The sequence below is a fragment of the Salminus brasiliensis genome, chromosome 24, assembly GCF_030463535.1.
Source record: "Salminus brasiliensis chromosome 24, fSalBra1.hap2, whole genome shotgun sequence".
Classification (NCBI taxonomy): domain Eukaryota; kingdom Metazoa; phylum Chordata; class Actinopteri; order Characiformes; family Bryconidae; genus Salminus; species Salminus brasiliensis.
The window spans coordinates 24705495-24722045 of NC_132901.1; the positions used below are offsets into that span (position 1 = coordinate 24705495).

General features: G+C 43.3%; 1 protein-coding gene across 1 annotated transcript in view; it reads right to left on the minus strand.

Annotated features, from left to right (window-relative positions):
- Positions 1–16551, minus strand: part of LOC140546682 (uncharacterized) — a 207428-nt gene that overhangs the window by 33603 nt on the left and 157274 nt on the right. The window contains exons 34-42 of the mRNA XM_072670065.1: positions 14522–14626; positions 12160–12213; positions 11566–11619; positions 11390–11443; positions 9999–10052; positions 9036–9080; positions 7093–7143; positions 5470–5514; positions 3981–4007 (exon numbers count right to left, since the gene is read on the minus strand). Of these exons, the coding sequence (XP_072526166.1) occupies positions 3981–4007; positions 5470–5514; positions 7093–7143; positions 9036–9080; positions 9999–10052; positions 11390–11443; positions 11566–11619; positions 12160–12213; positions 14522–14626 (489 nt within the window). The remainder of the gene's footprint in view (positions 1–3980; positions 4008–5469; positions 5515–7092; positions 7144–9035; positions 9081–9998; positions 10053–11389; positions 11444–11565; positions 11620–12159; positions 12214–14521; positions 14627–16551) is intronic.

The window sequence follows — 16551 nt, forward strand, 5'->3', positions numbered from 1 at the left end:
AGTATTAATATTTGAACTATGAATATTTGAGAATATTCAGAAATCACTATGGTGAAAAAACCTCGATGGCCAATCACAGCTATCATGTCTTGGCAGGCTCTCCACTAGTCTTTCACATATCTGTTGGGACTTTATGCCGTTCATAGTCTGTAAATTCAGGGAACTCAGCTTTGTTTGATGAAATACCTGGAATAAACCGATGGCCGCACACACAGAGATGCTAAAATAAAGAAAAAAAATAAGGGTTCTCCTAATATTTTCAATAATAGAGTCGTATATGAAAAATGAGGTCCATAAGCATCATCTAATTAACGACCTGGAACAACCCGGAGCAGATCTGCTAAGAAGAATGGGTGAAAATCCCTCCCAAACAGTAAGAAAAGCTGGAGTTACAGCTGCTACTGCAGGGAACGGTGGTTCTACCGAGCAGGTGTTGATTAGTTTGGTTTGTAATAATAATCAAATCAGATCAGTTCATTTGTCACATCCGTGGTAAAACACAATACAACTAGCCGTGAAATATTTCAACGAGTGTCTGTCTGCTCACAGTAAACAATAAGACAAAATAATTTGAGAGAGAATGTATTAAATATTGCACCCCACTATGGGTGGAGCTACAGAGCGTAACAGGACCCCTTTTTGGGTTACTTGCATCCAGGACACCAATATCACAAACGGTCTGACCCGCAAATGACACTATCCCCCTCAAAATACACAACAGTACATGCAGTAACAGTCCACCCCCAACAATGCTCGCTTAACCAACAGCCCCAGCATGACCTAAGCTGTTTCCATTGGTGGTCACTAACTCGGAGCACGCTGACGTCATGCCTCGGTGTCATGCCAAGTCCGGGTAAGCTGGCCACTCGCCACAATATCAAAGGAAAAAAAAAAAGATTATTAATATTAATACAGAAATAATAATGTAACAAGATATATAGAAGTGGCAAAATATTTCTTTATATATACGTTGGAAACTGGGGTTCAATTCCCGGTCTGGGTGCCTATGCTGCGCTACACCAATAAGTCCAGTCCTTGGGCAAGACTCCTAACACTACACTGGCACCTCTGTAATACGAGTAACCTTGTAAGTCACTCTGGATAAGAGCGTCAGCCAAATGCCATAAATGTAAATGACAATGGAAACAGCTTAGGTCACGCTGGGGCTGTTGGTTAAGCGAGCATTGTTGGGGGTGGACTGTTACTGCATGTACTGTTGTGTATTTTGAGGGGGATAGTGTCATTCGCGGGTCAGACCATTTTTGATATTGGTGGCCTGGATGCAAGTAACCCAAAAAGGAGTCCTGTTATGCTCTATAGCTCCACCCATAGTGGGGTGCAATATTTAATAAATTCTCTATAATATTATTTTGTCTTATTGTTTACTGTGAGCAGACAGACAGTCGTCAAAGTATTTCACGGCTAGTTGTATTGTGTTTTACCACGGATGTGACAAATGAACTGATCTGATTTGATTATTATTACAAACTAATCAACACCTACTCGGTAGAACCACCGTTATGTATATATATATAACTGAAATGAAATAATGAAACAGCTTGGGTGCATATATACTGTATAGTGTCATTTGTAATCCAGGTAAATCTGTCTTTTAAGGCAATTGCATCCTTTTAAGCACCACTTAGATGTTACCATTTTACTACAGCAGTTAGTTTTGTTCCAATAGTTTCTGTAATTCTGTGTCACATGATCAATGAACTCTGCATACCTCCAGTATGTAGAACTTGAGAAGGCCCTGAATGGTGTGGTACCCACTGCCTCCTCAGCAGAAATTCTTTCCTATATGACTGCCCAGAGAGCCTATCCTTCAAACGAGTCCTCGTGGAGAGTGGGGCTGGAATTAGCTTAGACTGCTAGCTCGCTAATCTTCACAGATATGGAATGGACATTAGAGGTAATTAATTTGAAGCTGTCCTTTCAGCTGGAAATGGCTGGAAAGAAGTGATGAGACTACCCTGCTCTGCGGCGGCTACATGAGTATAGACTGTAAACGACTTTCAGCTGCTCAGTTTGAGGGATGGTGGGTCAAGCTAAGCTATACTGGAAGCTGGAGGGGCTCTTGGTACAGATCTTGGTGGGGGCTGGTCCATGCTCGTTTTTTTGTGGGCCAGCATCAGGCTTTTTATAAGTGTGAGGGTATTAAAGCTGCAAGGAGCCGGAGAAGTGGGGGAATCGGGGTCCGCAGCATTACTCTACCTGCAGAGAACGAGAACTCGGTCGGGCCTTGCAGTCCAGCTCGGCTGACGGATGAGACAGAGACGTATGGCGAAGGTAATTGTCACACATGTAGATTGTCATGAATAACGGAGCACCGCCAGGAGGGGAGTGAGCCAGGCGGGAGGATCAGCTGTGAGACGGATTGGGGCAATTGTGGCTCAGCGCCGGGGCTGCTGGGACTATTTATTCAAATGTCAAATTAGCATGGCGGTGAAAAATCACTCTGCAGCAGAACACGGAGGGAAAAAAAAGAAATCACAATTGCCCTCATGAGGACCAGGATTGAGAATTTTCCACTGCCGGAAAAGCATTGTTGCTATTGTGGGCCGATGTCTTATTTTGCGCAGGTGCGTCATTTATGAAATGGTCAAAGAGTGGTTTCACAAGAACGCGCCCTGGCACGGAAATAAAGGGCAGCACTTTGGATTTGGCAGGGCTCCTGATCGTTCTTTTGTGGAGAAGAGATTAGTGGGGGTCTATGCAGTCATGTTTGGGTGGCCAGGAGTTCCAAAGCAGCTGGAAAGCGCTTGTTGGAAGATATCTTATTTACAGCTTATCTGAAAAGTCTCTCAAAACCATCCTTTTTTAATGAATACAGTAATATGTATTATGATTAGTCACAATTATACAGATGTCTGTTACTGCACACTCTTAAAAACAGAGTTTCCAACAAAAAACACATCTTTAAGTGTCATCATAGAAGCATGGCTGTAACAGAGATGTGTGAGCGTGAAGAACCTGAAGTGACGGTTCTTAAGACCTAGAACATGGTGCTTCATGGAATCAAAAGTGGTTCTTCTGTGGCACTGCTCTTGTGGAGGCCATGCCTCTTTTTGACGAACATGAGCGCCAGGTCAGGAACTTCATGACTACATGAAGAACTGCTGCAATATATAGATGGAATTTACCACCCCGTCACATACCACCCTGTCACATACCACCTCGCTGCTTAGCTACCAGACTTTACACTTGCTGGTGGAGGAATGGATATTTTTTTGGTCGCCGTTTAATTCAGTTCTCCTCGAACATCATCAGATATGCTCGATTAAGCTAATGCTACTCAGTCAGCTTTTAGAGCTAATGGCTATATAAACACAGCCCCGGGCTAGCTCTATACTTCTGGCCACGTCTCCTTTAGAGTAGAAGATCTCTGCATTTCTACTCGACTAAAAACCCTGAGTACACACAAGCATATCTTGTTTGGTGGAATGGCTACGCTAGCTATGTTATCATAGCTAGCTAATCCTTCACCCTTGCCCTCATGTCTGCCTCGGAAGGCGGAAGACTAGTTAATTAAGAGAGTAAGTTAATCTAGTTAATTTTTTTTAAATTCTAGTTCATTTTTTGTAAATAAATACATTTATTAATTGAACGTTGGGGTATTTTGTCATATTTTATGCTCACAGGCGTTTTATAAAAGCAATAAGCCACTCGAAACAAGTGCGTTACGGCAGTTCTATCACATGGAAGGAATTTTTAGCCCTTCCTCGTGATAAAAAATCCCAGTACTACCTGGGATCTCGTGGCTTACTGCTTTAATATACAACCATGTTGATATAATAAACTCAATAAATCAGACAGTCTGTGGTTGTGGTGTATCTCTGAGGCCAGACTAAAACCAGGTGGCCACCTTCAGGGAAAGTAAAGCATTTACAGAGAGTTTCACTCTGCCTCTAAACTCTATCAGCTAAGACAGACAGAACAATAACAGAACACATCACGAGTAGAAACTGGCAACTTACCACCGTTCCTTCGTCCCCCTTTGGCCCCTAAAATTAGACAAAAAGCCTGGCGTTAGTGCCGGAAAAAAAGCAGCTCACGGATTCAATATGTTCTCACAGATCATTTTACATTATTGCACAATTATGCAAATGCATTGAAAATATTTCTATGGCCAAGGTTATTTGCATGCAAATGGATGGCACTTGAACACAGAGGCAGAGTAGCCCTTGAACCATGGTCTATATGTATGCAATCTGTATGCAGACTAATGTAACCGCATTATCATGTGCTTAAGGAGTATTTCATGCTTTGACAAATTGATACAACGACCTGGAAGAGTGGTGATCTAGGACCGGCTCATTCTATGCCCTTTAATGAAGACAATACAATCACCTGCAGTCTTGCTCGATAAGGTCTAATACATATGCACGTGCCCTTGCTTGTCAAAAGGGGCTTTTGGACGTAATCAAAGGGATTGCATGCGATTGTGGTTGGTGGAGTGTGGTGTAGTGGGCAACAACACTGCCTATCCTGTGGGAGACTAGGGTTTATTTCCCTGACAGAGCTCACTTCACTGCACCTATAAGAGTCCTTGGGCAAGACTCCGAACTCTGCATTCTGGATATGAGCATCAGCCAAATGCTGTACATGTGAACAAAAGTCTTGTCTATGGGCTCTAATATAACATACACTGATCAGCCATTACATTAGAACCAGCCTCTACATAGTGAGCAGTCCGTTCTTGAAGGTGATGGAGGTGTAATAATGGAAAATAGGCAAGAAGCTGAGACCAAGAACCAAACTGTGATGTTCTAGACGACTGGGGCAGAACATCTCCAGAACATCAGGAAGGTCTTATGTGGTGTTCCTGGTATGCAGTGGTCCTACCAAAAGAGCTCCAAGGAAGGACAAGCCATGAGCACCCAAGAGGCCTCTTTACCCACCTCACAACTTACAGGACTTAAAGGATCTGCTGCTAACATCTTCTAGTCTTGGAGCCAGAAACCACAGTACTCCTACAGAAGTCTTATGGGGGCCATGTCTCTTTTTGACCCCATGTCCCCCCCTTACCCAGCGAGAGGTGTCCAGTGGCTTCTAGTGAGCTTGTGGGATGACAAGCTGCAGCAGAACACCCTTGGGACTTCTCGCCCGGGTCTTTGTGCACACTGCACCAGAAGTAGACTGGAGTGTCGGCTTTGAGACCTGCAGATAAGGGCTTAGAGGGGGGTTTGGCGTGGCCCTGTATGCCGAGGCTCTTGATGGAGAGTAAGAGCACATCACAGATGGCAGAGATGAGTCTGCATGTCACCGCTTTGATAAGCTAATTGGCTAGGACATACTGATGGTTTTTAAGACCGCTCTGCATTTCAATCAGCTCTCCGTCACATGCGGCTACTCCACCACCTGGGTCGTGTACTTATGAAGCCTCTTCAGTGAGCAACGGCTTCAGAATATGATAGCATGCTGCCTTCACTTTGAAATGCACCTCAGTCTTTATGTAATACATACCGGAGCTCCTGGAGGTCCCGGGGGACCTAAACTAGCTCCTCCACTCTGTAAAGGATATCAAGAATATAAAATCAGCATCACTTCAAACTTTATACTTCATATATATCACCACTGTCATGCAAAAAACTTGTATCTCCAAAATGGCAACTTTACCGTCTGAGCTTACAATGGAAGTCAAGGTATAATATATTAATCCAAGTCATTTTGGAGCATTTCTATTGGTCCATTCATCATATTTCTTTAAATTTGGACACAATGTAAAAAGCAACTGCTAGATTCACTTTATGCCAAAAATGAAAAGCGGCAAAGATATAGAGATACAAGGTTTTTGTGAGACAGTGACGATATGCACAGCGCATACAGTGGACTTGGCTACACATTGCTACATGCTTGTGATTTGGTCAATCAAGATTGGCCTTCACAATTTGACCAAAAATCATTTACCTTTTTTACATTTGGAGTACATTAATATCTTTTGATAAAATTAGGGGGGTCAGCAGGGTCGTGTTCACCCCTTTTCAGAGGGAAATTTCCTCCAAAATTCCTGCTTCCAATGAAGCCTTGTAACTTTGCGTTTAATTTTAATTGTATCAATAAACATCAATTACATCAATTACAACATTACATCAATAAATCGGCTTCATGGCCGAAAAACAGTAAAATTAATGATAATACTGTACATGCAATTCTACTTAATATGATATCTAGTTATTCTTATAAATATTCTAAGATAAATTACAGTGTATTATAATAGTGAATGTTTCCCTATTAATATTATTTCTTGGCCACTCCATCACCCCTATTATTTAATAATTCATTGACTTGCCTTTCCTTTCATTAGTAATATCATATCATAGCATTTGTATTTGATCATACAGATATAAGGTGATGTGGTACCACAACCACCCAACTGTCCCCTCCACCCATCCCAAATATCCCACCCACCCATTCCACCTGTCCCACCCACCCATCACCTTTGGCTTGGATGACACTAGCAAGACGTGGTGGTATGGACTGAATTAGGTACAGCGGTGCCCCACGGGCCATTGATGCCCAAGGGGAACGGCGACTCCGGTGAGTGGTACAGAGCAACTGACGCACCGTCTGTGGACCAGCTAACCTCTCCATCACCTGATACAGTCCATGCCACAATGTCTCAGTAATAGCGCCCTCTGAGCCAAGGGTGGTTAGGAGTTCGTACTATTCTGTGTGTAATTCATAATAACTATATATATAAATATATATAATAACCATTTACATATCTAATGTAAAACATTCAAAATAATATTAATATTTAATATCAAAGACTGATCATATAATGAGTCAGATGGTATAAGCAGTGCACCCACACAAAGCTAAAATGACACCTATGCCACGGCTGCAAATCCAATAACATGATAATGATGATGGTGATAAATTAATTGTGTATATTCACTGACTGTGTGTAGTCCCAAAAATATTATTTAATAAGAAAAACACCAAACAACCAAACTATAATTACTAAAGGCAGAAAAATGACCCTGTATTTGACTGTACTTGGCTGTATTTGGTGCTGGAACCATGCCCACATGATCCAAATTGCTTAAATAAAGAAGAAAAAAGAGAAAAAGAGAAATCTTCTACCTGAAGCTTGTACAGACTGCTCATCCCATTCCCCTCCACGTAGGGAACACCCTGCAAATACAATAATTACAGTTAGAGGACTGCCTCAGCTCTTCCAATGGCACCATCAAAGCACCTCGCCGGCAAGTCCTTTTGTAGAGAGACTGCTACGAGCTACAAAAACCCTCGACACTCTGGAATAGCAGAATTGCTCTGTTATGTCTTAAAGAAAGGCTGAGGAAGATCAATACCTCAGCTGTCACGTAATCCGAGGGAAGAAATATTAAAAAGCCCATTGACTTAACTTCTAGGACACGAGGTCAGATGATTTGACTGAGCTAGCAATGAAACATCAAAGCAGAGAAATAGCATACAACAACATATCGACCGGGGAGAAAACACGGGAGAGGGTATTGATTTTGTGTGAACGTTCATGAGAGCAAGACCACGGTGATTCAGGTAGCTGTGAGAAAAAGGATGGTGTCAGATAGTTAGTAATAGACTATCAAGAAGTATTCCAACACACAGGGTTTTAACTGACATCGGACCTCAAGCTTGCTCCTGAGACAATGGGCTGTTTTACTCCAGTGGACAACCTGCAGCTCTGTTCCTGGAAGCAAGCTACCGAGAAGATGTGTGGAGTAGAACTGAGGGCGACTGGTGAGCTATAAATCTTGGAAAGGAGCTTTATAAGCTAATAAACACCAGTACTTGAGCTCAACTGGGATATTAGAAAGCACTCCCGACAAAAATGCCAGAGATGCCACTGCTTGGTCTACAGCCAAGAATGTTGGTGTGGGTATGGGAGGGATCTTTTGAATTTCATGAGATGGACAAGCATCTTTGGGATCATACAGCAGGACTAGGACTGAAATATAAGGCCCTGTTCACTCCTGGCATTAACATGCGTCCTGGGTGATCCGACCAAAACGCATAGCCGTTCACACCTGGCGTTTTAAATGTGGAAATCAGTCTCCTGAGAGTGCTTGTGATGGGATTTCTCACAATAATAATTCATTAAACGAGACGAGGCAACTACCGTTGCTTCTAGGTGCTTCCATTGCACAATAGCAGCACTTATGGTTGACTGGGGCAGCTCTAGCAGGACAGGAATTTCACAATCTTGTGGCAATGGTGGCAACCTGTTAGTAAACACTTGCAAGTTTGTTATGGCGGGGTGCTCGGCTATCAGCTTGTAGATGCCTGTGCTGGCCAGCATGACATTTAGTGTGAGTTATGGCGCCATCTAGTGAGCGCCATCTATCCACCAAGAGCCAACTGTGTGCTCTCTTGGACTCTTGGGCTGCCAATGGCAAAGCGGCAAAGCGGCAAAGAGTTCTAAAAAGTTCTAAAAGTTTTAAAGATGTTGATGTAAAGGTTCTTCAGCAACTTCAAGGTTCTTCACGCTCACATCTCACATCATTTAAAAAAATGGTTCTTTGAAAGTGGGCGTCGCTTTCATCCTTCAGGGCATTGCTCAAAAAACCCTTTTTATTTTTTATAGAGAGTGTAGTACAGTCTGCCTGTTTTTGGACCATACTTTGCATAAACCTCATGCAAATCCTGTCGGTAGGTAGGTAGTTAGGGCTTTCGCTGTAATATTAAGCCCCTTAAAAAGCCTCTGAACCCTTGGCCTACTCTATTACCAAAGAATTGCCCCTGTAGTTACTGAGTAAGACACCTTTCTACATTTAAGGGTTAACATCTCGCACCAGCAGCACCATTTGAAACCACCAGCTGCTGTGTGAACCAACAGAAATGGCCCCACATCTCACGGATACCCTCTCACTACATTACCATACACGAAGTCAGGACTGATGTAGGCTGGATGGACACCATCACTGCAAATAACACCCTCGAGAGCTCCTCATGGGTTCCTGGCTGCCCTCATTAATGGTTTCCCTGGGATCTTTTTAAAGGAAGAGCAGAAATATGCACTCACAAGCTCAAACAGTCAAACTTACGGGAGGTCCGGGAAGTCCAGGCCTTCCTGGTGGTCCCTCACTGCCCTACAAAAAAAACACACATACACATAGCAAGTTTGCATCATTCTCCACAACCTTACAATGTGCACATGAGCCTCCTTTCTCCTGTTGCTTTCCAAATTCAGCAATATCAGCAGACTTTTTCACACGGTCCTCATTTCAGATACGGCATGCGGTTGTATTGCATGGCAGACACAATACCAGGTTCTCAAGCACTGTTAGAGCCCCGCTGAATTCCAAAGAGATTTCACACCATGGCCAAAGTTTGCAGGGTCTGAATGCACCTCTGGCTCAGTGGAATGGCAGTAGCGGTTAGAGGATGCGTCTCCTCTCTGCACGCCATGAGTACTGATCCGACACACAAGGGGCACCGCTTTTCCATTCTCCATTGTAGGAACATCATTATTTGTGTGTGCTTTATTCGCAACTGGAGAAGAGTGTTTGTGAAATGTTTGGACTACAAAACCAGTATTAAAGGATTCAGCTTTTCAGCTTTTAAAACACTCTTTCAAAATCTATTAAAACAAGTTGCATGCTCCAAAAAAGGGGGGACGGGGTACTGGTGGGATATAAATGTATGTATCTTGACCAGCAGCCAGTTGTGCCACTTCACAGCTGGGAAATTACAGCATATAAAATAGAATTTTATATTGTACTGCAGCTCTAGGGTGGCACAACTGTCTAACTGCTTGATTTTTTAATCCTTACACTGCAACAGCCCTTCGTTGGAGATGCTAATTAAGGGCAACCTGAACTGTGCTGTGAATCAAAGAGATTAAAAAAAAGAAAATTATTGAATATAAAAAAACTATATTATATCATCATATTATATCATATTATATCCAAATTTTTAATTACAGTGGACGCTGAGTCACGAATTCCAGTAAATTTAAGTATATGAGGTGACCTGGAAGCTGTCCTGGAATCAAAATGCCTGCTTACCCGTTCTCCCTTTGGTCCAGCTGGGCCAGAGGGTCCAGGTCTGCCAATGGTGCCCTGGAAAAAAAGAGATATGGTCCTGGTTGAGAAAGAAGATCTATAGGCTTGTATTTTTCAGAAAAGTGGATTTCTCAAATTAAAAAAAAGAAGGGAAGAACACTTTGAAAAGAGAAAGCTAATTGACATGACTACTCTAGAAGAGTCTCATTCAAGTCATTTAAGACACCTTAACTGTGGACTAATTTAAGCTAATGAGTCAGAGAAGCAGGGACAGAGTATGCTAAGGCAAGTGTCATAACCAGAATCGACTGATATCATAATTAGAACGGTCTGTCAGACTGTAGAGCAATTTATTTCCAGAGAAGCCTGAAAATAGAGTTGGTGAAAGATTAGTAGAAAGCAAATTAGTGCTGTCACTGTAAAGCTCACTGTAACTTCATTTGTCCTGCCTTTACCACTCTATCTAAAAACGACAGATCTTCTTTACACTGTGTCTACTGGTACATAACCATACACTATATATATCATGTTTATTTAAAAGTATGTGGACACCTGGCCACTGTACATATATAGACTTGTAGGACACCCCATTCCAAAACCTTAGGCTTTAATATGGAGTTGTCTCCTTGTTTACTGCTATAACAGCCTCTGCTCTTCTGAAAAGGCTTTCCACAAGATGTTGGAGCCCGGTTAGATCAGAAGGCCTGGCCTGCGATCAACGCTGCAATTCATCCCAAGGTTGTTCACACACAACTTCAGCACTCGATGACCTGGCAGAGCTGCAGTTGCTTCCAGACGCTTCCATTGCATAATAGCAGCACTTATGGTTGACTAGGGCAGCTCTAGCAGGATAGGAATTGTTCACAACCTTGTGGAAATGATTGCTTAACATGTTTAAAGTCACTGAACTTTTTCGTATGATCCAATCCACACTGCAGAAAAATGATCTTTCTAAGTAATCTAAGCAATTTTCTACTGGATAATAATCTAAAAAGTGTCTTATAGTTTTTATAGTGTCAGATAGTTTTGCTTGCTTTGAACAGTATTTTTAAAATATAATTACCTGTTATTTCACGAATTAATCAAAATGATTTGTCATTAAAAGAAACCACTTTTAGTAGATAAAATCACTTAAAACAAGTAAAAATACTGAGTGAGAAATAGGTTTAATAGGATATAATATTTCACAAAATGAAAAGCATCCGACATTTAGATTATATTTAAGAGGATTACGCTTGCTAAGATATCATCTAGTGCAGCCCAAACATCTAAACTCAAAAATTAGGAGAGGTGTCCACATAATTTTGGCCATATAGAGCCTATTAAACGTCTATGAAGCTACCATTTCAGAGACAGACAATTTTTTTGTTGAAACAGCCATGATATGTACTTACAGGGGCACCGGTTCGACCTGTGGCTCCGGGGTATCCTGGCACACCGGGAGGACCCTTGGAAGAATAATCCCATCGTTAGACAGACGCCATTAAAAAAAAAAAATAATAATAATAAAATGCACTTTATGAACAAAATCTTTCTCCCAGACATTCCAGAGCTCACCCTGCACACTCACCTCGTCACCTTTATCCCCAAATGGGCCAGGGAACCCTCTCTCTCCTTTCACACCCTGCAATTCGACCCAACAAATCAAACCATGGGGAACTGATCAGAGCTCATGATGGTCTTAAAACATTGTTTTCATATAGCTGATCCATTAACCCCACCCATTGGGTTAACACATGGCCTACACGAGGATCTCCACAGCTCCCATCCTGAATTATCTCTCATAATAAAGGCACTACGTGACTAGTTTTCTAATAGGCCCAACTTTTGCAGTACCACATTACCACATCGCTCTGCTTCCATGGCAACGAGAGCTGATTTCAGCTGCTCAGTGCTAAATATTTTGTTAATATTAAAGGCCACATAGCAGATCCAGCAGGCATCTTTTCATAACATAACAGCACACATAATCGTAATGGACCGTAACAGCGCGGGGAATGCGGGCTGGTGGATTTGACCTAATAGGAGTCGGATGTTGTGGATTTTAAAAGCCTGGATGTGAGATCTAGAGAGCTACAGCACAGCTGCAGCATCAGGAAATATAGGCCTGAGTGTTTCCTTCAATCAATTCCTGACCAAACTCCAATAGCTCAGGATTTTTTACCTTCGGGCCCTCCTTCCCGGGATTACCAACGGGACCTCTCAGGCCTTGATCTCCCTGTTAAACAAAGCACAAACACCATTCTTCAGCATACAGGTTATGTAACCCCTATCTAGCACTTCTGGAACCAAAAGTGGTTCTTCTCTGGCATCACTCAAAGAAGACCGTATAATCAGACAGCTCTGCTTCTCTAGCTTAAGCTGGGATTTGAAGTGTGCTGATACGCGACATGGACAAAAGTATTGGGACACCTGCTCATTCATTGTTATTTCCCCCAAAATCAAGGGTGTAACGGTCTCCACTGTCCAGGGAGGAAGGCTTTTTACTAGATTTTGGAGGAGCATTGCTGTGAGGTCAGGATGCTGGATGATCACTACCCCACCTCATCCCCAACCCCCCGACCCATGTATGTCAGTGACTGGTGCCATTAAAAAGAACCCTGGTGTGATTGCTCTGTTAGTGCGGTTCGTTAGAGTAAGTGTGAACGCTGCCTGACCAGCCAGCATCACAACGCCTGCATGTGCCCACCCTTCATCACGGGTTGAGTCTCCGTGCAGACCTGCCCACCTTTCAGTGCTTTTACTTCTTCTGGCTGACGCTGTAGTTTAGCAGGGCTGTGTCCCAAACCACACACTACCACCACCCTACTACACAGTGTTTCAGAACTAGCATTAGCATCCATTAGAGGAGCTGCCTAAGTAAAGTACAGACGTGTGTGATTTGGGACGCAGCCACAGCTGCGCTGAGATCAAGACTATGTGATTTAAGGATCTAGGGGTTAGATGTGAAGTCTTTTTGAAGCTTTTTTTTTTACCTGATTTTTTTTTTTGCATGGTTTTCGCATGGATCATGCAGGACACACTCAGATACACCCGCCTTGTGCAGACCTCTACTTGCAGCCTCGTGCCATACGTCACCTTTTCCCCCCTTATTTTGGCTCAGTTGCAAGCATCTCAGTATGAACGCAAAGCAAGCCAGGACTAAAAACCATTTCTGAGGTGCAAGGTTTGAAGAACCTCTTAATGGAAAGGTCCTTACCAAAGAATAGTCCCACCACTGTGTACAGAAGTCCATGTAGTTACTGAGTAATAGACCTTAGTGTGTAATCAGCCTCGCTGTGTTAAGGGGTTAAGGGCTCTTAAAGCTACATATGCTTTTTCAAGAGAGGTGGTGAGGAGGTTTTGAAGTGTGCTGATACGCGACATGGACAAAAGTATTGGGACACCTGCTCATTCATTGTTATTTCCCCCAAAATCAAGGGTGTAACAGTCTCCACTGTCCAGGGAGGAAGGTTTTCTACTAGATTTTGGAGGAGCTTGGATGATCACCACCCCACCTCATCCCCAACCCCCAACTCATCCCACATGTACGTCAGTAATGGGTCCCCCTTAAAGAAGCCTTGGTGCCATTGAAAACAACTACAAGCATAAACACAGCTTTACAAATAAAGGTTCTTTGAAGGACGCAAGAGAAGAACCATTTTTGAGGTGCAAGGTTTGAAGAACCTCTTAAATGTAAAGGTTCTTACCAAATAATAGTGTACAGAAGTTCCTGTAGTTACTGAGTAATAGACCTTAGTGTGTGATCAGCCTGGCTGTGTTAAGGGGTTAAGGGTTCTTGTCAGAAGTGTGATGTGTCCATCCACAGCTATAGCAGATATACACCACCAGTATAGAAGCACTGAGCTGAATACACCTCCGGACAAAGGTGGGAAAAAGGGTCACAGATTTGCACCTGAACACAGCAGTGACTTCATATAGCCTTTATAGGTCTAGAAGTTTGGAGCTTCTGAGCTTAAGAAGTTGTTCATTGTTTAATTTGGTATATTTTAATGTTTTATTTGCAGTAAAAATATGAAAAGGCTGTTCTGGTATGGTTTGCTTAATATATTTTTTTTTATCATTAATATCTGTGTTTAATACCTGTTATTTCTGAAAAGCTGAGTTTAGGCTTAGCCCTGTTACCGCCACTGCCCTGCCGAGCTTCCTAACACTACATTAAAGAGGCACAGCGCTGCTTTTATTGGTAGATGCACCGCGATAGCGAAGAGCGAGCAAGTGAGCAAGTGAGCATGCACTTATTCAGAGTGGAATTTAGATCACTAAGGGCTTTTTATGGACTTGACTAACGCCAGAGTAACGATAAAAGGGGACTGAATGGAGAATTACAGTCTTATGCATGTGTTTTATTACCCTGTTGCTCAGAATGGTGGTTTGCGACCCACAGAAAGTAGATAGTGTTCTTTTCATGTTGAAATAAATCTGATTACAGCAGTGAGATGAAGAAGAAGAGCGGATTAAGAGCCAATAAGTGCTGCATTTAAAGGGTTAATGTGCAGGCTGTGGGTTTGGTGTGTGTCTCTTACCTTCTCTCCTTGCATGCCCTCCATACCAGGAGCTCCGAAAGACCCTTTCTCCCCTTTCTGGCCCGGCAATCCTGGTACTCGTGTCTGGCACAAACTGCAGGCGTTCTGTAGAGGCAAACACAGACTGAATTAAGAGGTGATATGGGAAACCTACTGGTATGGGGAAGGGAATGGTAGGGGTAGGGATGGAAAAGGTAGGGAATGGTGGGGATAGTGGGATGGAAGGGGTAGGGAATGGTAGAGATATGGGAATAGAAAGGGTAGGGAATGGTAGGGATAGTGGGATGGTAGGGGTAGGGAATGGTAGGGATTGGGGGATGGAAGGGGTAGAGAATAGTAGGAATAGGGGGATGGAAGGGGTAGAGATTAGTAGAGATAGTGGGATAGAAAGGGTAGGGAATGGTAGGGGTTAGAGGATGTTAGGGGATGGTAGGGGTAGGAAATGACTGTGGTTGGGGATGGCAGGGATAGGAGATGTTAGGGGTGGTAGGGTTAGGGGATGACTGGGGTAGGAGAATGGCAAGCCTAGTGAATGGTAGGGATTAGGCAAAGGTTTATGGGGTGGTTGGGGTATGGGGATGGTAGGGATAGGAGAATGTAAGGGTAGAGGATGGTAGGGGTATAGGGGTGGTAGGGGTATGGGGATGGTAGGGATAGGAGAATGTAGGGGAAAAGGATTGTAGGGGTATGGGGTGGTCGGGGTATGGGGATGGTAGGGATAGGAGAATGTAAGGGTAGAGGATGGTAGGGGTATGGGGGTGGTATGGGTATGGGGGTGGTAGGGATAGGAGAATGTAAGGGTAGAGGATGGTAGGGGTATGGGGGTGGTAGGGGTATGGGGATGGTAGGGATAGGATAATGTAGGGGAAAAGGATTGTAGGGGTATGGGGTGGTAGGGGTAGGGGGATGGTAGGGATTTGAGAATGTAGGGGTAGAGGATGGTAGGGGTATGGGGTGGTAGGGGTATGGGGTGGTAGGGATAGGAGAATGTATGGGAAAAGGATTGTAGGGGTATGGGGTGGTAGGGGCTGGGGGTGGTAGGGATTTGAGAATGTAGGGGTAGAGATTGGTATGGGTTTGGGGGGTAGGGGTATGGGGATGGTAGGGATAGGATAATGTAGGGGTAGAGGATGGTATGGGTATGGGGGTGGTAGGGGTAGGGGGACCACCAACAATTGGCTATTTAAAGCAGCATTGTTCATTTCTGCTCATGGGCTCCCCCTACAGTTGCGGAGTATAACTCATTTGTACATCACTAGCATTAATACAGTCAGTGCTCCCTCATGGACAGCAGTACACATGCATTTCTGGACAAGCTAAGATATCCAGAAGCAGTGGTTGAGTAATACTACAGGATTTTACACTAATATGACTCGAGTTTCGCAGCGTTGCACAGCCTGACAGTTCTGGAGAGAGATCTCTCTCGTGAAGCTCCACCACCAAAGCTCCATAGTGCAGTAGCTGCAGTGTTCCGGCCCGGAGTGGCAATGACAGAGACGCCATTCTGCCTATTCCAGTCAGTGGGAAGCATCAACCTGATATTTTAAGGTCGCATTGCTACATAAAGTTGCTTTAAGAGGCTAGTGAGTGTAAAACGCTGTTCCTGTGATGGTCCAGGACTGAGCAAAAACAGAAGGGCTACAGTCAGTAATTGTAAACCTATAGTGTACCACTGCACCAATACAGTGGGAGCACCTGAAAAAAAGGCCTATAAATGGATGTAGAAGGTAGAACCCTTAAGAACCCTGAAGGCTAACACAGAGAGAATGAGGAGGAGCTTCTTTCCACAAGCCATCCGTGCCCTGAATGGGGACAGGGACTAGGACACTAAATTAAAATATCTACATACACAAACTGGACCCTCCCCCACTACAATACACAACCATGGCTCGCGGAAAAGTCACTACGGACAATAATGAAAATATTTCTTTTTAACTCACACATACACTCACATACAGATAAATATGTATATATATATATATATATATATATATATATATATATATATATATATATATATACACACATAT